The sequence below is a fragment of the Neltuma alba genome, unplaced genomic scaffold (assembly GCF_004799145.2).
Source record: "Neltuma alba isolate B1F8T4 unplaced genomic scaffold, ASM479914v2 tig00012137_pilon, whole genome shotgun sequence".
NCBI classification, from domain to species: Eukaryota; Viridiplantae; Streptophyta; class Magnoliopsida; order Fabales; family Fabaceae; genus Neltuma; species Neltuma alba.
In genome coordinates, this window is record NW_021636687.1 from 281,089 (window position 1) to 306,593 (window position 25,505).

The 25,505-nt window shown below is 33.2% G+C and overlaps 2 protein-coding genes and 1 non-coding gene across 5 annotated transcripts; 1 reads left to right on the top strand and 2 right to left on the bottom strand.

Annotated features, from left to right (window-relative positions):
- Nucleotides 1-710: 710 nt before the first annotated feature.
- On the top strand, nucleotides 711-25,470 carry LOC114723396 (UDP-glycosyltransferase 74G1-like). Of its 2 annotated transcripts, XM_028909590.1 has the most exons (5): nucleotides 711-715; nucleotides 4,351-4,354; nucleotides 23,019-23,683; nucleotides 24,490-25,255; nucleotides 25,286-25,470. In XM_028909590.1, exons 3-4 carry the CDS (start codon nucleotides 23,027-23,029, stop codon nucleotides 25,228-25,230), a joined length of 1,398 nt encoding a protein of 465 aa, XP_028765423.1. In that variant the 5' UTR covers nucleotides 711-715; nucleotides 4,351-4,354; nucleotides 23,019-23,026; the 3' UTR covers nucleotides 25,231-25,255; nucleotides 25,286-25,470. The 2 variants fall into 2 exon arrangements, with proteins under 2 accessions (XP_028765423.1, XP_028765422.1); XM_028909589.1 differs by lacking the exons at nucleotides 711-715; nucleotides 4,351-4,354; nucleotides 25,286-25,470 and having other exon boundaries at nucleotides 22,985-23,683; nucleotides 24,490-25,258.
- Nucleotides 8,928-15,162, bottom strand: LOC114723395 (serine carboxypeptidase-like 10). Of its 2 annotated transcripts, XM_028909587.1 has the most exons (14): nucleotides 14,889-15,162; nucleotides 14,280-14,425; nucleotides 13,674-13,750; nucleotides 13,141-13,263; nucleotides 11,842-11,944; nucleotides 11,633-11,670; nucleotides 11,451-11,549; nucleotides 11,107-11,193; nucleotides 10,876-11,019; nucleotides 10,206-10,277; nucleotides 9,807-9,925; nucleotides 9,493-9,606; nucleotides 9,331-9,376; nucleotides 8,928-9,226 (listed from the first exon to the last, which is right to left on the bottom strand). In XM_028909587.1, exons 1-14 carry the CDS (start codon nucleotides 15,050-15,052, stop codon nucleotides 9,143-9,145), a joined length of 1,416 nt encoding a protein of 471 aa, XP_028765420.1. In that variant the 5' UTR covers nucleotides 15,053-15,162; the 3' UTR covers nucleotides 8,928-9,142. The 2 variants fall into 2 exon arrangements, with proteins under 2 accessions (XP_028765420.1, XP_028765421.1); XM_028909588.1 differs by lacking the exon at nucleotides 11,107-11,193.
- Nucleotides 22,052-22,124, bottom strand: TRNAV-UAC (transfer RNA valine (anticodon UAC)). Its single transcript has one exon. It is a non-coding gene; the product is annotated as a tRNA-Val (tRNA).
- Nucleotides 25,471-25,505: the final 35 nt, after the last annotated feature.

Consider the following 25,505-nt stretch of genomic DNA (forward strand, 5'->3'; position numbering starts at 1 on the left):
GCGAAGTTTACTTCGCCGCGGCGCACCGGGAGTTTCAGAGGGGAGTGTCTTCTCGGGAAGGTTTGGCCGCGGCGAAGTCTAGGGGACGCCGCGGCGAAGTTGTTCAGGTGAGCGAGGCTTCCCTTTCGGGAAGGTTTCGCCGCGACGAAGGTAAGGGCACGCCGCGGCGAAGTTCTTTTGGGCGAGCGAGAGTTTCCTCTCGGGAAGCTTTCGCCGCGGCCAAGATGGGAGTTCGCCGCGGCGAAGTCAGGTTTTCAGGCGAGTAATCCCTCTCGGGATTAGTTCGCCGCGGCGAAGATGGAGTTCGCCGCGGTGAAAGGTCGCGATTCTATATAGTCGCGGGAGGGTTCAACGTGCGAAAATGAGAAAAATCTGAAGGAGGAGAGAGGAGCTCTGCTAGGGTTTCGAACTTTTGGCTTGGAGGAGACATTTCTAAGGATCCATTACCTCAAGTAAGTGATTTTAACCTCTAATCTATCTTCTTGATTGGAATTTCTGAGGATTTTTGGTGGAACCCTAGGATTTTCTAAGTTGTGATGAAACTGAGGTTTTTGACCGATTGTTTTGAGTTTAATTGATTGCATTGAGTTAGTTTAAGTATTTAATCGGTGTAGTTTTCTTGGATTTAAAGAATCTTGAGTTTTTGGAGCTAGGGTTTATGGAATTGGATGATTTAGGATTGAGGATGATAATGTAGAGGTTGATTTTGAGTTTTGTGAATTGGGTTATGTTAAGGAGGGTTAAATTGGATGTTTAATCGGTTTAGAATTGTTGTTGGAACCTTAATTGCTCAAATGGGATGTTGGGGTGTAGAACTCCATAGTGGGTCCTTGAGGTTGTGAATCTTAATTGATATTTGGAAAGGAATTAAGGTGTTAATGGATCGGTATGACTTTGGAATGTTGTCTTGATAGATATACCCTTTGAGTTGGGTAGAGTTTTGATGGGAGATAGGAATTTTGTGTCCCCAAGTGTTATTTTGGCCACATTATTAGTTTGAAAGCTAATATATGATGGTTGTGTGTTTGTGTGCTTGTGTAGACCGGTTGTGAGTCTTGGTGGTGCACGGGGCCACATTGTTGGTTTGTTATTCCTTGCTCAGGCGAGAGGTAACCACTTTCCAATCCTTAGTACTTGCTTCTGTGGTATTGTGAGTAGATTTGTGTTTTATGCTCCAAGTAGTAATTGTGTTCAAACTATATGTTGTATATAAAAAGGGAAAACCGTCTTGTGGGGTTTTTTATTGATGATGAATGAGTTTTGGAATTGTGAAAGATATGCCACTGAATGAGGTTAATTGTGAAATGATTATTACTCTTTGATTATGATTTGAGCATGATGCATTAATTGGGAATTGGTGAGAGTGTTGTCTGTTACTACCACGTGGTAAGGCCTCTATTAATGCATGATGGTTGGCTCAGTACGTCCCCCATAGTGAGGGATAGGTCTTTTTGGCTCTTTACGTCCCCCAGAGTGAGGGATAGGCCTTTTATGGCTCCTTACGTCCCCCATAGTGAGGGATAGACCGGCTTCGGCTCCTGAAAATCCCCTAAAGTGAGGGATTTGGTTAGTGGGATTGTATCATTGCACTGGCATAACTTTTTGTGGCTATCTTGTTATCTTAGTATTTGTGAACTGCCCCACTTGACACCTCACGAGCACCTATTTAGTAGTACCTAGTATTGGAAAGGTTGGTTACTAGGACTTTGTCTCACCCCGTGGTTTACAATGTTTTCAGGAGAAGGTTCTAGGCGTGCGCCTTCGGGAAGAGACGCAGAGGCTTGAGCTTGGTTAGCTATAGGCCTCTTGCTTTTGTCTATGTATGATCTGTTGTATATTGCCACAGTTAGGGTCTTTTGTGATATTTTGATTGTTGATATATTGTAAATTGGAGGATGCGTTATCTCCTTATTTTAGTTGGCCGGAGGCCTTTGCTATTGTTTATGGAACTTTGTTATCTGGTTGAAAACGATTTGGATGGGCTGATTTTGATGTGTGTGTTACCCGGACCGGAGGCTCGGAGGCCCAGTAGATATGAATGGATTATTTTAGTTGTATGCAACGTCTATCGGGTTGACTCGAGTTTGAAAGTCAATTTCTAAAAATATGAAATTTTCCTTCTACTATGGTAGCTCGTTTTAACAGCTTTCCTTTTCTACCATAGTAGTGGACTTTATGATGATTTATGATGTTTTTAAGGTTAAGGGTTTTACACTCGAAGGCCCAGTGGATGTTAATGAATGATTTTTAGTTGCATGCAACAGAGTTTGGGTTTGATCCGAGTTTAAAAGTCAATTTCTAAAAATATACAAATTTCTTTCTACTATGGTAGTTCATTTTAACAGATTTCCTTTTCTACCATAGTAGTGATTTTATGACGAGTTTATAATGTTTTGTGGGTTAAGGGTTTTACAAAGAGCATGAGTTGTTGTGTGCTCCTTGGAAAAAATTCTTGATCATTAAACTACTGGGGAAATCAATCCCCCTGAGAGGAATGCGAAACAGCCTGGCTCACATATGGAAGACCACTGAACTGTTTACAACTCGGGACCTTGATAATGATTTCTTTGTTGTCTCATTTGAGGATGAGTATGACATGAACTATATCTACCAGGAAGGCCCTTGGATGGTGGCAGATAGATACCTTATAGTTCAACGATGGAGACCAAATTTTGACCCATGGTGCACTGAAGCTCAGATGAAAATTGCTGCATGGGTTAGAATCCCGCTTCTATCGCTTGAATTCTTCAACACTGCTAGTTTGAAATGAATGGGATCCATGCCTGGCCGCACATTAAAAATTGATCAAATAACTCGTACTAGTAAGCGAGGTAGATATGCTTGATCATGCGTTGAGATTGATCTCCAAAAGTGTCTTAAATCAGCCATCAAGATCTTTGGTAAAAGAAGAATTATTGGGTATGAAGGTCTTCATCTTATATGTTTTCTTTGTGGAAAATACGGTCATCACAAGGAGGACTATTAGGAAAATGAAAGTCATAAGGAAAATGCAGCAAAAGTAGCAACAAAAAATAGACCTAGGATTGTACTACGAACCGCGACGGCATGAGGAACCAACCACCAGAAGGAACCAAGGAACAGAAAGAACCAGAGGCCAAGAGTCAAACTAATGAATCCCAAAAGCAAAGAAGAGAAATGGAAGAGGCCAAAGAAGTTGCCGGTGACGGTGATGCGATAGCCGTGCTGGGGCTTGGGGTGTGGAATCTGGTGCAACGGCCTTCACAATGCCAATTTGGAAACTCCAGCAAATCAGGGGGATACAATTATGGCATGAAAACTTTCAATGAAACAGGAAAGAGAATCAAGCACAACGTGATCTGCGAGCTAGCATTAACGAAGAATCTCATACTGAGATGGGGAATACTTACGAGGGACGCGTCAATCCTAGACACTTCTGTGACATGGGGAGAGAATATATTAAACAACAGAAATGGGTCCCAGTGGGGTCCTTAAAGCTACCACCACAAGAGGAAGAGGGGAAGGGAAAAGAGCCTACTTATTATGAGAAACCAAATTGTGATAAGACAGGCCCATCTGAAGTAGTTAAGCCCACTAGCAATTTCTTAAGGTCATCTAATCCTTTTGCTCCTCTTGGTGAAATGACCAACGAATTTGGGCCTGAAGCAGCTACAAATGAACAATTCAAGAACCCAAAGCCAAATGAGACAAATGAAGAAATAGTGATCAAGGATTGTCACAAGAACGGGGAGAACAACTCACATCACATATACTTGACATCGTTCAAGCAGCTGCGACAAGTGACGGAGTCTTCCAACACAACTCAAGTTCTGGTGGCTTCGACCTAGAACTCTCCTCTCTCTTTACCGGGGCCTATAAGCAATGCACCCTATCTAAGTGATGCTTAATGAATTGCATCTTTTGGAACTGTCGGAGGATTGGGTCTAAAGCACTTCCAAGCCTTGTCCGAGAAATTCAAAGACGATATAATCTTGATGTCTTTGCTCTCTTTGAAACCAAGGCAAGCGATGTGAAAGCACACTAAAAAAGCTCCAATATAGGGTTCACTAATGTTGAGATCGTCGAAGCCAATGGTTTTAAGGGTGGAATTTGGGTTCTGAGGAATGAAGGAGACTTTAAAATCTCTGTCATTGAAAAATTCGAACAAGGCATCCATGTAGTTGCTGATAATGGAGAGGTCAAGTTTTTCATCACTTCAATTTATGGAAGTCCAAACCCCATTATTCGCAGAAGGTTGTGGTCTAAATTACATGAAATCCAGCCTGATGAAAGATGGCCATGGATCATTGGAGGAGACTTTAATGCGACCCTCTATACTAATGAACGACACTCCACAGCTCTCCATCCTAGCACTGTAACCGTGATTTTGGTATTTGGTTTAAAGACATGGAGCTAATGGATCTGGGTTGCAATGGGCCGTTTTACACTTGGAAAAGAGATGGTTGTGAAAGTAGAATTGACCGGGTTCTAGCCAATAACCAGCTTGTGAATGTTTTTCTCAATGTCTCTATAAAGCATCTTCCTTGGTTTAAGTCTGATCATAGGCCTATCTTGTTTCAATCCAAAATAGAAAGGCCAAGAAACTTGGTTGAGCGCCTTTTTCGCATGATAGCTTCGTCGGTCCTTCATGATGACTTTGCAAGATTGGTGAAGAAGGAGTCTTGGAACCTAAGTGACGAGTGGAGGAAAAATGTGCAGAACTTTATGGCCAATGTGAATGGTTGGAAGCATGATGTCTACAGTCACTTGGGTCGGAAAAAAAGACACCTTATGGGATGCCTTGAGGGAATCACTCAGTCTATTCAACATTGAGAGTGATCTTCCTCACTTGATTGACTTCAATGAGATTTATGACTTGAACTTGAAGATGTTTTGATCCAAGAAAACCTCCTTTGGGCACAGAAAGCTAGGTGTAATTGGTACTCTCTAGGAGACCGAAATACCAGCTATTACCACGCTCGGGCTAACAACAGGAGATGACGAAATAGAATAGTGGCAATAAAAAATAAAAGTGGTAATTAGACTGATGATGTTGACGAAATCAAGAAAGAAGTTATGAGCTTCTTTATTAATCTATTCACTCATGTTAGTGATGAAACTTGCCACCTTAATTGTCTAGTGACTTTTCCCCACCTAGAAGATCATTTGAATAAAATAAGTGCAGAAATCTCCAGTGAAGAAATCAAGTTGGCTATTTTCAACATGGGGGCATTGAAGTCGCCGAGCCCAAACGAATTAAACGCTCTGTTTTTTCAAAGCCAATGGGAAGTGTTAGGTGCCTCTGTTGTCAATATGGTAAAACAAGCTTTTGTGAAACTAGCTTTGGTTAATAATATAAACCAAATTTTATCGTTCTCATCCTGAAGAAGGAAAATCCTGAAACCATTAGAGATTTTCGGCCAATTAGTTTGTGCAATGTAATCTATAAAGTGATTACTAAGGTTGTGGCCAACAGAATAAAACACTGGCTCTTGTATGTTATCTTCCCTAATCAATGTGGCTTTATCCCTGGTAGAACTAGCTTAGCAACATTATCGTGGCTTAAGAGGTTATCCACTTAATGAGAAAGATAAAAGGGAAGAAAGGCTTTATGGCAATCAAAATTGATTTAGAAAAGGCCTATGACCTTATTAGATGGGACTTCCTGATGACTTGTCTAGAAGAACTTCATCTCCCAAGTACAATAATTAATGTGATCCAAGCCTGTATCTCCTCCCCCACCATGCAAATTTTATGGGAGGGGAGTAAGGCAGAGGAATTTTTTCCCTCACGTGGACTTCACTAGGGAGATCCTATTTCTCCCTACCTCTTTGTAATCTGTATGGAGAAGTTAGCACATCTCATTCAAACAGAGGTTGATAAGGGAAATTGGAAGCCTATTAAACTGAGTAAGGAAGGCCCTCCTATCTCTCATTTGTTTTTTTACTCATGATCTGTTGATTTTTGCAGAAGCAAATTTAGACCAGGTGCAAGTTATTAAGAGCTGCTTAAATAATTTTTGCAATGCTTCAGGACAAAAAGTCAGTAACAGCAAGACTAGAGTGTTCTTCTCCAAGAATATTAATCATACCAGAACCGAGCAACTAAGTGAAGAATTGGGCTTTACCTCTACCGGAGACTTGGAAAAATACCTCAGCATTCTGTTGCATCATGACCGGGTCACAAAAGGGATGTATCAATTTATTATTGACAAAATTAAATCTAGATTAAGTAACTAGAAAATTAATAAACTCTCTCTTGCAGGAAGGGACACGTTGGTAAAAGTGGTCATTGTAGCAATACCAAATTATACTATGCAGACAGTTGATCTTCCAATTAGCACCTCTGAGACGACCATTAAAAAAAAAGGCTTGGGACTTTCTTTGGGGGTCAACAGAGGAGAAACGCAAGATGCATCCTCTTGCTTGGAGCTCTGTGTGTGAAGAAAAGCAAAAGGGAGGCTTAGGCATGAGATATATAAAACACCAAAATAAGGCCTTCTTCATGAAGCTTGGCTGGGGGCTAGTGAAGGACCATGACTCACTCTGGGTTAAGGTACTTTGAGAAAAATATGGATGTGGGGATGATATTATCCCAAACATTAGCTCTCAAAAGCTAGGCTCGAATGCATGGCAAGGAATTAAGAAGAACTGGAATTATGTCAAAGACGGTCTGTAACAAGCCCAAGATAGAAACGAAAATGCTTGCTTTCGTTGGAAATGAGAAGAGCATGGTCAGTTCAAAATAAAGTCTACTTACAAGTCCCTTAATACAGAAAATGGACCCCCCTCAAGCATTTGGATGAATATTTGGAAGCTGAAAATCCCGTAACGGTGTCGGATGTTCGCTTGGCTCATGGCCCATGAAAGATTAATGATAAACCAGCTTAAGTGGAAGAGAGGTCTTCACCCTGATGGCTTTTGTAGCAGGTGCAACTCCCAAATGGAGGAGGCAATGTATGCATTACGTGACTGTTCGCATGTGAGAGGGCTATGGGAGTCAATAGTAAGACCGGAGTACCACACCCACTTCTTCTCGACTTAGATGGACGAATGGCTTTGGATGAATCTTACCAAGCAAGTGGGCCATGGCAGCAACTAATAGAAAGGATTGTTTGTGATCCTGTTTTGGCTCCTGTGGCGAGCAAGAAATGAAAGTTACCATTCAGGTATAACCATGCCCCTTGATAAAATTATGATCAGAGCAAGTGGCATCATGAGCTGCATGATGTCTATGTCCAAGAAACTTATTGATGTCAACTTGGGGGCAAACATTCGACGATTACAGAGCATTAATGGATCCAATAATAGAAAAAGGACCTCTGTTGAAGTTGATGGCGCCTTCTCATACAGAACAAATGCCGCTGCTTGTGGAGGGATTATTAAGGACTGGAACCATGATCTTGCCAAAGGATTTCTCCTCAAATCAGATGCTACTGATAATCTTGCAGCAGAACTTTGGGGCTGCTTAAGGGGTCTCAAAAGGGCCTGGGACTATAGCTACAAGGACATAATTCTTAAGAGTGATTCTGCAGAAGCCTTAGGTTGATTGAAGAAGAGACAAATGGTATGCATGCAGATTACTTGTTGATTCAGGAGATCAAAGGAATAATGATGAGAGAATGGCAAGTGGAACTGCAGCAAATTGATCAAGATAAAAACGGTGACGCAGATAAGTTGGCCAAGATAGCTCTTAGCATCAGTCAAGATTTTCAAATCTTGGATCCTGTGACGTTGGAGGCTACACTCCAAACGAACGACTTAAGTGCCTTTTAGTTTTGTTTTTCTCTTTCTGTCTTGTTAAAAAAAAAAAGCTGAAAGTACCTTATAAATATGATCAGAAGAGTATATTTATAAAAGTATCAAAAAAAAAAATAATAATAATAAATTTAGAGAAAATTAGAAAAAAAATCTTCGTTAAAAATTTAACTTGTGAAAAAGACTTAATAAATTTTTATACAAGCCCTTTAATTTAAATCCTTTTTTAACAATTTAAAACTCTTATTACAATTTTTTCATTGACAAAAATTTTTATTTTATAATTATAATTAAAAATTTTTTTAAACAATTATCACATTAAAAACATATAATATAAAATACTACTATTTAATAAAATTTATGCCTTTTTACTCATTTTATATCCAAACCTTTTTTTTTTTAACTAATCATCCAAACAAGCTTTAACTGTTTCAACTGACTTTTTATAAATGTTAGTCTAAATATAAATCATATTACACTAACTAATTTTTATCCTAACTTAAGTTTATAAAAATCAATTAGAATAAAAGTCAGTTTTACTATTATTAATCTAAATACACCTTTAATGTGTTTACGTCCCTTCACATCAAGGTCCTTCAATCTCATTTTTCCCTATAAATAAATGCATAGGACCTATGCGAACAAGGTCCATGTTTATAGATGCATTTGGATCTATGTTAGCTTAGAATAACCCAGCGGAAAAAACAAAACGCAATCGTGTGCTCCTTGTTACATTTGAATAGGACAGGAATTTCGTAGTCAAATAATATAATTATCACGTACATTAATGACAAATTTGTGTTTAATATATAGCCCTAAAAAACTGTTTTTTTTTTCTGGGGGTATATAAATAGCCAATTATATTAAAGCCCACTTGCTATGTATAACAGAATAAAATGTAGAGAAAATAAAAAAGTAATTTTATGGAATAAGAAACGTGCTTTTTCAACAAAAGTTAATACAGTTTGTAAAGAATTGGCTCAAGACCCAAAAAGTTATAAGTTTAAATCTTGCTGTAGATATAAAAACCTTGTTAATAGGTGATTTGTAAATACTTCTGTAAGTGTTTTTTGAACTTAGAGGTATATATTGGCCTCGATAAGTCTCTAAAACCTAATTTACCTAAATTTTTGTCTGAAAAATAAAAAAAATGTTTTTCTCCAACTAAATAAATAATACAAAGAAGATATCTAGGCACCAAAAATCATAACAAAAAAATATATTCAATTAGATAACTCTTTAGAGAAAGAGAATCATCACTTTACCTCACACCAAGCAAACATAAATAATTTTAAAGATATTACTTAGGTTTACGCACATCATATATATATATATATATATTTATATATGTATTTATCCAATAGCACTAACTTCATTTTTACATTCTTGTGGCAACTAATCACTCATTAGAGAGGCTCATTAGCTATCCATCTCTTTAACATCGCGAGACATTCTTCAGGTTTGAATTCTGGAGCTGAATGTCCAGCACCCTGCAATTATCATAATTAAATGCATAAAACCTTCACCTTTGAAAAAAGTGTAATTGAAAGGTTTTTGTGATTTAAAAAAAAGCATAATTACTTATTTATTATACCTTCACAGTTGCATATGTCATGCGATTGGAGTAAGTCCTTGTGTATCTATTTCAAATGGCAAATAAATTGCTAGTAAGTGTAAATATTATTCACCAATACAAATATAATAATAATATATAATAATTAATGAAATAATATAAGAGATTTAATTTAGGAATTACCCAGCAACTTGGTGATTGACATGCCAAGGCCTCCAGTCATCAATGATGGAGTAATTCAAAGATCTTATCCATGCTTGTGTTGATAGGAAAGGGAAACCCATGTCATGATCGCCACTGTATGTGAGCAACAAAATTTATTATTAATTAAATTGCCAAAAAATGTGAAAACTAAAAGGATTTATTATTTATAAATATGATCCAAATTAATTACATTCTCAAGCTTAATTAGAATGATATATATGTGCATGAAAGCACAATATATATATGTCGTGAAGAGGAAAACGAAATATAATTAATAGAGAACCCTAATTAACCTGTATATTAAAGAACGGTAACCCTTTGTACTGAGATTTGCATGAATATAAAAGCTACTATGGATGTCCTGCTTGTAAGGTAAACTACGATTACAACGCATCCATTCTCCTGTTGTTCCCTGTAGACACATATACACAATTAGCCAAATTAAAGGAAAAGAGTTAGAGACATGGAGAGAAGAGAGGAGAAAATGTAATTTTTTATTTCAATTCATAAGGCACGCAAAGCAAATGCATTGAGTTACCATTTATAATTAATGAAAAAATATTCTAAAACTTTAAAACTAAATGCAAATAACAACTAACCAAAAGATAACAGCGATTGATGTTGGTAGAGAGAGAGAGAGAGAGAGAGAGAGAGAGCAGGGAAAAACACAAGATTTGGTTATGTGATCTAACCTTTCGAACATGGAGTGCTTTACGAACATGATCATTATTGGCCCAGTGTCTCGCTTGTAAATATCCTAGTCGCTATCACAAGGGAAAGGAATTCAATTATATATTATTAAAGGATAAGCGCTTACCCACATTATCAATGGATTGTAAAGTTATATTATAGTACTAAATGTATTTTAGGAAAGATAATACCTATTTATTATAAATAACTAACTCAACAAATTTTTTTAATCTATTCAAATTAACTAACTAGCTCTTATATTAAGGATTGAAGGTAGTATAATTTTTTTGAATGTTATATTTTTAATTCTTTTTATGTCAAAAGATTGTTTTTTTTAAAAAAAATTGACTGTCAAAATTTTAAATATTATGTTTGTTTTATATTTTGCTTTTATTAAAATAAAAAATATTAGGATTCTAAGACTGAAGCGATAAAAAAGTCTTGATGATTATATTCAACTGCAATATAAGCAATCAAGATTTGAAATGAGAATCACATGCTACTCTTTAAATTATGTAACTATTAGAATATCCTCTTCAACCATACATTGCAAGCAAAATTGGAAAGCCTAACCTGCGTAATGAAACTTACAAAACTATATATATATATAGACACACACACATTTCTCCTTTTCATTATTATACAGATCTGGGTTTATTTCAAAAGAATTACCCGACATTTTGATGGAAAGTTAGGGTCTTTCACTTTCTGGGATAGAGATCTCTTCATCAAAGAAATTCTTGGGGGAAGCACACGCAGATCATAACCACAAAAGGCAGGTTCCAAAATCATAGCGGGATCAATTTCTGCAGTTAACTGGAAGGCCAAAGACAAATTAGAGATTCGAAAACAATCAAATAAATTTTACAAAAAAACTGTAGAAAGAATCCACACAGTTATTACCTCTTGGAATAACTGGAAATCTCTGAGACATAACAAGTTTTTGGGGTCTATCTTTTTGTATTCTCCTTTGCAATTTTTCTGTAATGACTGTTCTTGTAAAGCCAACAATCAAAATTATTACAATTTGAGAGATTTTTGAAGAATCATCTCGTGAACGGATATAGACTTTAAATAGTAGAAGTCCTTGGAAGAACCACATGGAACTAGCCGTCAGAGTTGAAAAGCCTAAAACCTTATAAAGCTTCCTTTCAAGGTAACCCTTCCCATATGGACTCATGACATGAACCTTATAATAATTCATTATTAATTACCTGAGATAACTGGTGCCTATACTACGAAATTACCTCGTAGAGTTCGTCAGAAATCAATCCCATTCCATGAGCAAATGGGATTTGATAGTTTTCTTCATGGCGTGTGGTCAATGGATTCCCAAGTATGTATCCCTATAATAAAATTCAAATAAGATTAGTATCTCAGAATCTTGATCGCTTTTAATAAGAAATATATATTCTAATTTCTTTTTAACCTGGATATTTATCCATGGTTGGATCCCGTTTTCGTTTCCTGCATTAATTTAGAATAATTGAACCCTCATTAGATCACATAGAATATATATATAGTCCTTAATACTGAATAACTGGTAGACTAATTAATAATATACGGAACCTCAATTTGATAGAAGACATGAATACGAGTTAAATAAGATTTTTAAAAAAATTATGTGTTATTGTATACCATGTGAAATTTCTTGAAATAAGGCTGGAATAGTAATGCCACTATAGGATTCACCACACAAATACATTTTATGTGATAAGTATTCTGGATGATCCATTAGCCACTGCAAAAATTAATGCATGTTAATTAACGATTCATGGGTATAATACATATGATGTTAAAGGCTAACTTTATTCTTGATCTTCCTGTAATGCACGCACTTAATTTCTCTGACATTTAGTAAAAGTTAACAATGAATCCCATCAAATTTTAAAATTTATATGTGATTGATAAAATTTGACAATAGTAGTACGTTAAGTAAAATGAGAAAAGGGTTGAATATATAATATTACTTCTTATCCTTATTATAATATATATTTAACTAATTTGAGTAAATTAAGGGTCCGTTTGGATCAGCGATTGGAAAAATAGCTTATTGAAAAAGTAGCTTATAGAGAAATGAAATTGGATAAAAGCTAAATTGGATAAGCTGAATTGTGTTTGGATTAGAGTTCAGAAAAGTTAGATTGCAAAAGTGAGATTGGTAAAAGGTTGTTTGGATTATGATTGAGTAAAAGTAAGTTTGGTTGTAAAATGACCAAAATAGATATGAGTTTTAATAAATAATGAAACATGATTAAAAAAATAATTTCACATAATACAATGAAATTAAAATAATTTAATATGAAGAAGTCATAAAAAATATTTTAAATATAAAGTGAAACATGAAAAAATAAAAATATATTTTTAGGAACATATTTAAAAATAAAAATATATTTCTAACTTATTCATTACTTTCAACTAATTTTAACTGATTTTTTATTATCTACAAATTAGTTATTTGAGGCTTATAATAAGAACCAAAAGAGGTAATAAATTTCTTAACTTTTTCTCTCTCCATATTTCAAAAGCCATAAGCCATAAGCTATAAGTCATAAGTTGTTAATTTTAGCTTATAGCTTATTGAAGCTTTTTAGACAAAAGTCCGATTGCAAAAAAGCTGATCCAAACAGACCTAATTGTGTCAATCGAGCTTATAGAGCTTATAGAGCTTATAAGCTACTTATAAGCTCTAAATAAGTGATGCCAAACAGACACTAAAGAGTTTTGATAAATTAGTAAATTTATAACAATTGTATAACTAGATCTCTCTAACATATACTATATATAATATTAGATTATATATTAATTTATAAATTAAATAAATTAATTTGAAAAAAAATTATATTAATAAATATAAAAGATATAGTAAATTAATGTTTTATATTTACAACCAAATTTAATTCTGACTAACTCCAGTGTTACTGCTAAAGGAAGTACCTTCCTTAAAAATTGATCAGCATGACGCACTCCACCCGAATCACTTGATTGCTTCGCAGCTTCAGTTTTGGCGTATGTGAAGCCTGTTCCAACGGGCAAATCTGGAAAAATTATATTGCTTACCTAATCAAGGAAAAATTTTAATTTAGTTAATGAGGAACCATATTGTAGAAAACTTCAATTAAGACATGTCACAATTTCTAATTTCATATTTTGGAACCCAAAAAAAAAAAAAAACAAGTCTCTTGATGTTGATGACATGAACAAATAAAGGATTTGAGTTCTGATAACATTCCCAACATACCAAATATAAATAAATAACAACAACAACAAATCTTATCTCATTAAGATGGAGTCAGGTGGAGTCAACTACATAGATTATACGATGTCATTGTGTTTTATCAATAACCAAATTTTTAAATAGGTTGTTAATCAGGAGATCTTATTGTGTTGAATAATCTTATTGATGTCTTCCTCTATCCTTCTTTTTTTAAAAAAAATTTCTAGATATAAAATAAATGTGCGTGGGTAACCTTTGTCCATGAGGGAGGCCTCAAGAGTAAGCCAGGCAAGCTCCCATTGTACACCTGGTTTGGAAATGCAATTGGACCTACATTATGATACCCACAGTCAAACAATAAAAGCTGTTACTGATCATATTTGTCCAGAAAATGATATATCTAGTCAATTAAAACAAAAATGCATATTTGGTTATTTAATTTTGCAGAATATTTTGCTTTAGTCCCTTAATTTATGATGTGTCTTTTAATTAGTTTTTTAATCTTAATGCTGTTAATGAAAAATAATAAAATTAAATTTTAAATATTGACAAAACAGTGTCAAATACTAATACATTAAATTTAATTTAAAAAATAATAACGACTAACACACAAAAAAAATCATCGTTTGAGATTAATTCTTTCTGAATTAAAGGACTAACAACGTACTTTATAAAATTAAGAAATCAAACCTTACTTTTTAAGAAGAAAGAAGAGAGAGATCAAGCGATGCTTAAATGCCCATTTGGATTAAAAAAATAAAAAGGCACTTTTGCGTTGCGCAAGGCATGTGAGAAAAGTTGTATGGATGTGTGAGATGTAAGAAAATAAAGAGTAAGGTTGATGTTTATTAGTTTATACCTATTTCATTGACAAGTCCCCCGAACGAACTGCAACCAGGACCTCCTTGTAACCAAATCAGGATAGGATCATCTTCAGGATTGTTCTCTGACTTAATAAAATAATAGAAAACTTGCACTTCTTCTTCTTCCCCAACCCCAACGTACCTTACCAAAAACAAAATTGTCAAATCAATGGAGAGATTTCCAGAGAATAGATAGGAATTGGGGTAGAAAAAATGAAAAAGAAATGCGCCTCCTATAGAACTTATTTGCATATTTATGGTTTATAACTAATCTCCTTCTTTTTGCGTTACAAGGGCAAAACCTAACTTAGCTTCTTGAGAAAGAGGCAGAAGGTAATTAAAGATGCAAAAACTGCCATCAAGGCTATGCAAAATGTTTTGCTAAATAATCTCCTATGGCAATCCTATATCTTGGGAAATCCCTTGCTAAATACCAAGCATGCTCCTTAGTATTTTGTTCATTAATTACTCAAGAATTGGTGGCAGATCAATTCATTAAAGAAATTCACACTGGTGGGATCTTTTTGGGACTGGTCAAGATCTGAACAGTTGAAGAAGCAAGAAAAAGGAAATGAGAAGAATAGTGGTAAATAATAATGAGATACCCAGTTTCAAGATGAAAAGGAAGGCGTCCCCGGAAGCCCGGAAGAAACTCTACTACGGAAGATGATGATGAACCAGAAGCCACAGGTTGAGAACAAATCTGTATGAGAAGAGCCAAAACAAGCGAAGTCATGTGGGAATAATTATAGCAGTTGAACCTCGCCATTATTGATCTGTGACATCCAAGGGCCTCTCAACCTAAACTGCATAAATTTCCATACTTATTTATAGTATGGATGGAGGTCTAGCTGGATTCTGCGACGCTTGACGGCAAAACAGAAAAAGACAGAAAGAAAGAAAGCTGGATTTACTGTCCCAAAGGAATTCTTAGGTACTCTGAGAGCATCACGCTGAAAGGGGGAAGTCCACTTAATAGTCTAATAAATGGGCATTCACAAACAAAAGCACACAAGCACATACAAGATCCTGTGTGTGAAAGGAGAAAAGAAAGGAGACGGGTTTGAGGAAGAAGATGATGGTGAAAGTAAGGTATTATTCGTGATGGCGTTCCAGGCACGACGGAGGCGGCTCTGTCAAATCGGAGCACCCTCCGCTACGATAAATGCTTCTCTAATGCTGTTGAAGTTTGTGTGACCTTGCTTTAATTGGGGAGAACTGTTGAAGAAAAGAGTGGGAGATGTTGAAGACAAGAGAGAGAAAAGAAAATGGGTAGAGAAATGTACAGGAAAGAGAGTTAAAAAATGTTTTTTAAAAAAATAGGGGCTTATTAAAGAAATTATTAAAATATTATAAATCTGAAAATTCACACGAAAGCTGCCACGTAGGTTTAAATTTATCTAAATGGCATGTTTTTATTTGTCAGGGTATAGGTGAGCTGGTACACCCAGAGTATCTAAGAATTCTTTTCTTCTGTCCCGTGCTCCTTCGTGAAATATATGCATTATAATTATTTTTTGTTTAAGTTTTATCTAATATTCTAAAGTATTTTTTTCAGTTATATTTATTATCCTAAAATATTATGTTTCATATTGAAATTTTTTTTTTCATATGCGTCCCATATGTCACAGTATTTTATGATGTAATCATTCGACACCCTAAATTGTTTTTCAAGCAAGTATAGCATCATAAAAATGTTTTTTATACATCCATCATCCTAAAATATTTTATCAGATACGTTTAGCATTATATTTTGTGATTCATCCAATGTTTTAAAATATTTTTTTAAATACATCTAGTATTTTTACTGAATGTACATGAAAAAATATTTTAGAATATTGCATGAAACTTAATGCAAAAATAATTTTAAAATATACAACCTCTAATCTTTAATATAAGATCTAGTTAATTAATTTGAGTGGATTAAAAAAACTAATTAAGTTAGTTATTTATAATAAATAAATATTATTTTTTAAAATATCATTACTAATTAAATATATTAGCTAAAACTACTATTATTATAATAACTATTTTAAAAAAAACTATAGATAAAATAAATTAGGATTTTATAGTTATTATTAAAATAAAAATAAAATAAAAGACTGAATATAATATATATTTTTTTGTGATAAACAAGGACAGAGAGGCAAAAAAAAAAAAACTAAGGTTTGGCGCAACCGTCATTGATGAAGTGATTGATGATGATTTCTTTTTCTTTATTTGCTTTTCCACAAACGGTGGCGGTAACAGCGAACTGAGCCTAACTTTTGTGAGTTGACAGAAATAATTACCCGACACATCTTCTAGCTGGCATTCACTCAAAACGCACGAGTGATGTTGACATCACAGAATTATTGAGGTTTAGGTATGATTAGTGATGAAGGGGATTACATTTAACTTAATTTCAGCATTTTAAAACTTAATCAGCAACCCTCTTGTTATGATGATGACAACGACGAATATGGCTATGGTTGGATAACCTTTAAACTATAAAACGTGAAACATGGGTTAGAGAGTTATTTAAAGAAAATAGATTGTTTAGGATTGTGTTTTGTCCTATGGCACTGCTGTTTCAAATTGACTTTATTCGATGTAACTTTTTCTTTTTTTTGCCTTTGGATGCGTTGCGGTGAGTGGGACCCACTAATCTTTTTACCATCGTGTCCCTGTGTAGGCCAACACATTTATTTTTTTCTCACCAACAGCAAGCAACACATTTATATTATTTATTATTCTTTTAATTTATATTGTTTAGGATTTATATTTTAATAAATATAATAATATTATATAATTAAATTTATTTTTTTAAAAATAAAATTGTAAAATTTAATGATAAATATTTTAATAATATTATTTAAATAGATTTAAAAAGCTAAATAAATTACTTAATTATATTATATATTACATGATCTTTTTAAAATAATTATGTATATCCTTAATATTTTCAAATTAATTAATTGAGTGTTATATAAAAATTCATACCCTTTTCAGTAATTTTATATTTGAACTTACTTTTTCATTATCAATCTAAACAAGTTTTAATTTTTTAAATTGAATTTTTTATAAATATCAATCCAAACATAAATCACATTACACTAGCTAACTTTTATTCCAACTCACGTTTGTAAAAGTCACAGAATGAAAATCAGTTTTATCACCGCTAATCCAAACACATCCTACAATGATAATACAACAAAGATACCAATACTAGCCACTGTTAATGCTAGCAGAAAAGATTTTAACCACTCAAATAAGAGATATTGAGTTTAAGTATGTCTAAATGTAGAAAATGATTTAAGAGAACTGTTTCTAATTAAATTTGATAATGTTTCAATCTGACCCAATTTAATGAGTCATATAAAAATAAACAAAGATATTGATAAGAAAAAATCGCAAAAAAAAAAAAACCGCTGAAATAGATAAATTGCAAATAGGAACCCATGATAATAGTAGTTTGGGTTTTGACAATAGTTTTATGAACGGATCTTTGTATACAATTTTTTAATTTTTAGGGTCTTTTTTATGATTTTTTTCTATTGAGAATTAGTTCTAGTTGGCTCATAAACACCAAAAGATATGGGTTTTAATTATTGCCAGAGAGTTCACTGGACACCCATATTCAAAGACCAAAGTAAACTTCTAGAGCAGACCATCTGCAAAGGACAAAAGGGGACAAGATCCAACTAATTAAACAAATTTTTTTGGGGTATTATATAGAGTCTAAAAGGTGGTGTATTGTACCCAAAAAAAAAAAAAGGTGGTGTAATAGCACGCACTATACGATGCATTCATAATATATTTGCAAAGGATATTACGTTAAGGTGGAAAATTTTTTTCTAGAAGTTGCCTAATAAAAAGACTATGGTCCAGCTAAAAAGATGTTTTTGGTGCATTATACAGAGTTTTAAATATGTTGTACCATTATAACTTTCCATATAGTATGGCTTATTTGCCCATAGTCCTGGCATAAAACTTCTCGGTAAGTGAAGGATTTTGAGTTCAATTTTATTTGTAACCTCAGTCTATTAGTTCTCTTTTTGTTACGCATAGATATCTTTCTACTTAAGACACCATAGAACACTAAATATGAATATATCTCTCAACAGAAATTCAAACCTTGATTTGTCATGTTGTAAGGGACTAATTTGTAAACTTAGTATCTACTGTTCTTTTCTACTTAAAGAAAGAAAGTATGCCTTGTCTATATTATGCATATAGTGATTTTATTTTGGGCTACACTACATTGATTATAATATTTGGTCCCCTGTTTAGGATCCTTAATTGGGCTACTTTTCAGTCGGTGGCCCAATTTGACTTGGATCGGGCCATGTCCCGGCTAACTTCTCCACCATCCCAAGAGAAAAGAAGCTCTATATATTAGATAAGACCTGTTCAGTTCATTTATATAATATTCATTATTCTCTTTAAAATTTCAGTCAAATATAGTTATAATTTTCTACCATATAAATTAGCTAATTGCTTTCTTATCTATGTATATAATATCAAACATAAAATATTACAAAACAAATAAAACAATTATATATATAAGCATTTCATTGTCCTTTATTTGGAAACAAATGGTTATGAAAATGATTTTGCGTTAATTAGATAAAATCAAAACATATGTTTCCATGAAACGCATGAAATTGAAAAAATTATCTGCGCTTTTACGTAGCGTCCAATGAGGGGTTTGATATTTACATTTTATATAGGATATATAATTGAGAAGAACATATCAAATCATTCTATTCATATTTATGAAAAATAAAACTAACTAACCCTATAAGTACAGAAAATCCTTCAATAACTATGGGTTTCTTTGATTTCTTATTTTCAGAATTTTTTTAACCAAAATTTAAAAAAAGAATAGTTCTTTGTATGTTTGAAAATTTTTAATCCTTCAGGATAATTTCTAATTCTTATTGTTTGGAAATGTGTTTTTAGTTACCTGTTCTGCAAAACAAAAAGAATTAAAAATTATCCTGAAAAAAAAATTCAGAACATCTTTTTATGTTTTGCTATATTTTGTTTTACAGAATTAGAGAATAAATAGAGAACTTTATGTTTTTATTAAGGGCAATTATATAAATAATAATTCTCAAAACATAAAGGGTTGATATCATTTTTTTCTCTAACTAATTCTCAAACTAATAATTTAAACATATTTTTTCACCCAAAAAATAATAATTTAAACATTTTTTTATTGTTTTTGTTTTCTGAATTTGTTCTTAAAAACACTACTCTATAGAATTAGTCTTAAAACATAAAGGGTTGATATCATTTTTTTCTCTAAAATTTGATCTTGTTATTATTTTGACATCTGATATTTAAAACCACTGATTTTCATACCTAAAATTGGACTTCATCTCGGTGCCTTAAGATTCGTTGTTCTTGGAACAATGTTTTTGGTCTATGTTTCAAGGACTAAGATCAAAATAAAGTTAAATTTTAAAAATCAAAACCATTTATTTCAAATTTTAAGAATCACAATCAAAATGAAATCCAATTTTAAGGAGTAAAACTATTAGTTTCAAATTTCAAAAACCAAAACTAAAATGAGATCAAATTTCATACACTAAAAATAATATTAACCCACGTAAAACTAGATAATATTACCTCTGATCTTAAATATAAGATACTCTTCCGGTCCTTAATATAAGATTTACTTAACTAATTTGATTAGATTAAGAAAATTAGGTAAGTTAGTTAATTATAAAAAATATGACGTGTTTTTCCTAAAACACCATAATCATCTTTCTTAATATCATTCCTCTCTTTTTTACTTGATTATGGTTGAGGAAGTATCCATATGGATAATTTAGACAAAATTGATAAATTTGAAAAATAGGTCTTATATTTATGACCAAAATCAACTCAACAATTAGGTCCTATATTAAGGATCGAAGGAGTATAGTTTATTTTTTCTTGTTTGTGTTTTTCTTTCTTAGCTCTCTGAACCATGATATCATGTACTCCCCTGGTTTTTAATATAAGACTCATTTTGTAGTGTAAAATAAAATTTATAATGCGTTACATACAACTAATAATATTCTTGGAATATCTCATTCTCTGTCTACATACGTACTCCTCGGGTTCTTAATACAAGACTCAATTGTTGAGTTGGTTTTAGTTCTAAATATAAGACTCATTTATCATATTTATCAATTTTTTCTAAATTAAGCCTATAAATACTCCCTCAACCATAATTAAGTAGAAGAAGGAGAGGGTATTAAGAAAAATGACTATGGTGTTTTAGGAAAAATGTGTCACTTTTCTTATAATTAACTAACTCACTTAACTTTCTTAATCTAATCAAATTAGTTAAATAGGTCTTATATTAAGGAATATACATATCATTGCAGTTTATCCCCACACCCTTCATTGTCAGTATATTATCGTTGGATCCTAAACCCGAAACCCACATGTGAGTACTAGAGCTGGGAAAACGGGCCGAGCTCGTCGGGCCGGCCCGTTTAGGCCCTGAAATTATGAGGGTCGGGTTTAATATTTTTCCCTTCAAATGGGAAATAAGCCCTGGAGGGCCGAGGGCTTAAAAAGACCGGCCCTTTTATAATTTTTTTTGTTTTTTAATTTTTTTATATAATTCTAATGTTATTAATTTTTTACATTGTTAATAATATTTCAAATATTTAGTTATTATTATCATTTTAAAATTAAATTTAGTGTTAGACAATAGTTTATCCAATTAAATTTTTAAAAAATGGGTTAATTTGGACTTTAATAATGATTTGATTTATATTATATGCGTTGATATTTTTAAACTATATATATATTTGATAATAGAGTATTTTTATACTTATTTGTGATTCTATAATTTGAATTAGAAATTCATGAGTTTCAACAACAATGTTTCTCATATTAAAGTAAAATAATAGCTAGTTGTAAAATTTAAAAGTAAAATCCTATAAAGAAGAAAAACTTGATATTTTTGTTACGAAAGAAAAACATACTTATGAAGAAGAGTAATTAATTATAGTGATGATGAAGTTTCAAAAGATTAATGATAGTGTTTATTTATTGCACAATTGCACTATAGATAAAATTTTTGAATGTTGTTATCTTGTTAATAAATGTTTTAGATGTTCTTGGATGTTAATAGATATTTATATATGATGATATTTTATATTTATGACTTAATTTTATTTATATTTATGTCTTTTTTTAATAATTTCATTGGGTTATTTTTATTTTTATAAAAAAATATGATAAATATAAAAATAATATTTTTTTCTTAAATGGGCCAAAAGCCCGCGGGCCGGCCTGAGCCCTATAGCTTAAGGGCCGGGCCTAGCAAATTGGGGTATTTTTGAAATTTCAACCCTAGAAGGCCGGTCCTGATTCCCACCTCTACATGTGACGACAAACCATAAAGGTACCAGTTTTTTTGGTTTGTTTTAAATAAGTTCTCAATCTATTCTATTTCTAAATCTATAATTTTTTATTTAAAATATTTTTGTTGATTACAAAAAAATTTGTATTAAAAAATAATTCTAATACACATAGTTAAAAATAAAATAAAAATTTTAAAAAATCACCACATATTTGTTATTCTTGTATTAAACATCAGAAGTACATATACGTCTCAATCAATGCATAATTGCGTAAATGCGGCCCCTAACTTTACACGAAGGCCGGATTGCAAGCCATTAATAACCAGAAAGACGGAAAGGGAAGGACAGGCCTGCTGGGGTAATGCACATTTATGAAGATGTGAGATATTCCAAAATTGAAAAAGACATGCACGTGTTGTTGCTGCCCAGGATCGAACTGGGGACCTTTAGTGTGTAAGACTAACGTGATAACCACTACACCACAGCAACCCACGTGTCGTTTAGCAAATGATTATTTTCTTGATTCATATCTTTCGTCCCTCTATTTATCCCCCCAGAAAATACTCTAGAGACGCTTGACATGCTTTTGTTATTTTTTCCCCCCATATATAGTTATATATATTGATTTCTTTCTGTTTTATCTTAATTACAGAAATTTCTAAATCCCTTGTGAAATCAACCTTTACACAACATAAACATTCCTTCTAGTTTTAAAATTATATTTTCATTCAGATAATCATTAATTTACTATTAAATCACATGTTTTTGACCAAAGTATATCTCTTTTAACATATATGCCATTTAAAAATATTGGAAAAACCATTTTTGAGGTACTTATAGTTTCTTTCAATTTTTAATTTGATACCTATAGATTTTTCTCTCCATAATAAATCATTTAATTTTACGTTGTTAGCACAATTAGTTTTTGTACATGGTTTAATAATACTAATGGAGCAAAGTTATAGAGATTAATGGTAAATTCCGAATGATATTAAAAATTGGATCAAAGTTTATGTCCTAAAAATAGAATGAATGTCTCTATAATTTTAATAAAACAGGAGGAATGCCATTATATTTTACTCTTTTTCTTTTAAAAAAAAATCATCTGTAATATAATGGTGACATATATTCTTTCTTGAAAAGATGAAAATACACAACCAAAAAAACAAAAAAACAGTTAATTAAGAACAAAAGGGAACGGAGCTACACAATCTCTTCTGGATGATGACTTACATAGCGAGTAACTTTTAAATTCCTCATCAGCCTTTACAAGCTTACCACGGGCCGTATAATATAATCCTATATAAACAACCTTATAATTAATCACTACCACCACAAGCACAACCTCAGACTCTCCAAGAGCCAGATATTTCAGTAGTGAAGACTCAAAAATGGAGAATGAAACAAAAGCTGCAAGAAGAGCTCACTGTGTGGTGTTGGCATATCCAGCTCAAGGTCACATAAACCCTATGCTTGAGTTCTCCAAGCGTCTTCAGCATGGAGGAATCAATGTAACCCTCGTCTCTACTCGCTTCTTCTGCAACAAATTACAAAAGCTTCCAAGTTCCAATATTGCCATCGAGACCATTTCTGATGGATTTGACAATGGTGGAGCCGCTGAAGCAGAGAACGAGAAAGTCTACTACGACCGATTCCGGCAAGTAGGGACACAGACTCTTATTGAGCTCATTGAGAAGCTCAACAGAACAGGCAGCCCTGTCGATTGTATCATTTATGATTCATTCATGACTTGGGTTCTTAAAGTTGCTAGGAAATTAGGGTTAATTGGGGTGAGTTTTCTTACCCAGAATCTTACTGTGGATAGTATATATTACTATGTGAACAAGGGAAAGCTGCAACTTCCATTGGTAAAAGATGAAATTATTTCTCTTCCTGGCTTGTCATCTTTTGAACCTTGGGATATGCCTACTTTCTTGTATGAATATGAACCAGGAAGTGCTGTTCTTGATTTGGTGGTGGGTCAGTTTTCAAACATTGAGGAAGCTGATTGGATTCTCTGCAATTCATTCTACGAGATGGAAATTGAGGTACACATCTAGGCGAGCAATTATGTATACTACTGGTCTTTTGATATATCTGCTTCTTTATTTGGAGTTCTTTTTTCCGCCTCGTAAATTTTACTTAATCTCTGTTTACCCGAAGATTGGTTTAGTTACATAATCCCGAAAGTCATATGGCTCTCTCCTAGTTAAACTCTCAGATAATCCAATTTCAACTTTATTGAAGTATGTCACATACTCCTCCGATCTTTAATATAAGACCCATTTAACTAATTTGATTAGACTAAGGAAGTTAGGTAAGTTAGTTAATTATAAGAAAAGTAACACATTTTTCCTAAAACACCATAATCATCTTTCTTAATACTCCCTCTCCCTTTTCTATTTGATTATGGTTGAGGGAGTATTCATAGGGGTAATTTAGAGAAAATTGATAAATATGAGAAATGGGTCTTATATTTAGGATCAAAATCAACTCAAGAATTGAGTCCTATATTAAGGACCGAGAGAGTATAATATTTTATAGTAGATGTGAGGGCCATCACCACGTATTGATTACCCACTTACTAAAGAAGGTTTGGATTTGGCCAAACCTTATTCAGGGTCCTCTAATAGATTTCGTTGCAAATTAGTGGCTCTTCGGTTTTAAAGCCAGGTCATATAATTTTTTTTCCTCATAATCTATAGACACTTTTTCTTTCATATGTATTGAGTAGAATTTGACAAATAAGTCATACGCTTTGAAGCATATGAATCGTGCAACTTGCTATAAATTGTATATTATATATTGATATAATGACATATACTGATAAGAGGCCCATGTAATTCAATTTTAGGTGGCAGATTGGATGAGAAAGATTTGGCTAAACTTGAGAACAGTTGGACCAACCATACCCTATAAGTTCTTGAACAATAATAATACACTTGAAGATGATGAAGAAGATTACGGATTTGCCATATTCAAGAGTGAAGAATGCACAAAATGGTTAGATAATCAGCCAAAACAATCAGTTGTTTTCGTGTCACTGGGGACTATGGTATCTATCAGCCAGGAACAAATGGAAGAACTAGCTATGGGTCTGATAGATAGTGGAATCACCTTTTTGTGGGTGGTGAGAGAATCTGAAGAAGCTAAGCTTCCTGTAAACCTTCCCAGAAAATCACAGAAGAGTTTGGTGGTCACATGGTGCCACCAACTCAAAGTCCTATCACATGAGGCTATAGGATGCTTTGTGATGCATTGTGGTTGGAATTCAACGTTGGAAGCTTTGAGCTTAGGAGTCCCAGTGGTTGCTATGCCATTATGGAGTGATCAAAGAACCAATGCAAAGAATATTAAGGATGTTTGGAAGATAGGAGTGAGAGTTCAGTTTGATGAGAAAGGGATTGTGAGAAGAGAAGCATTGAAGAAAAGCATTTGGGAAATCATGAAAGGTGAGAGAGGAAGTGAAGTGAAGAGTAATTGCATCAAATGGAAGAATTTAGCTGCAATGGCAGTTGGCAGGGGTGGAAGCTCTTGTAAAAACATTGAAGAATTTATGGATAGCATGTCCCATTTAAAGGTTAACGAGCCCTGAGAATTTCAAGGGTATGGATCTTACACAGATCTTGATTAATTATGAAGTTACTCGAGAGTATTAAAAGAGAGGGTTACATTAAAAGATCACTTATAGTAGTTATTAGGTTAAGTGAAAGGAGTTTGATGATCCTTAAATAAGATTTAAGGTTTGAAATTTGTAATGGATGAGGAAAAACATGTATACTAGCTTGGGAAAACTATCAATGCTTTAATATGAGTTAATTGATTGTACTATGTATATACTAGAAATATTGCACTATGTATATACTAGAA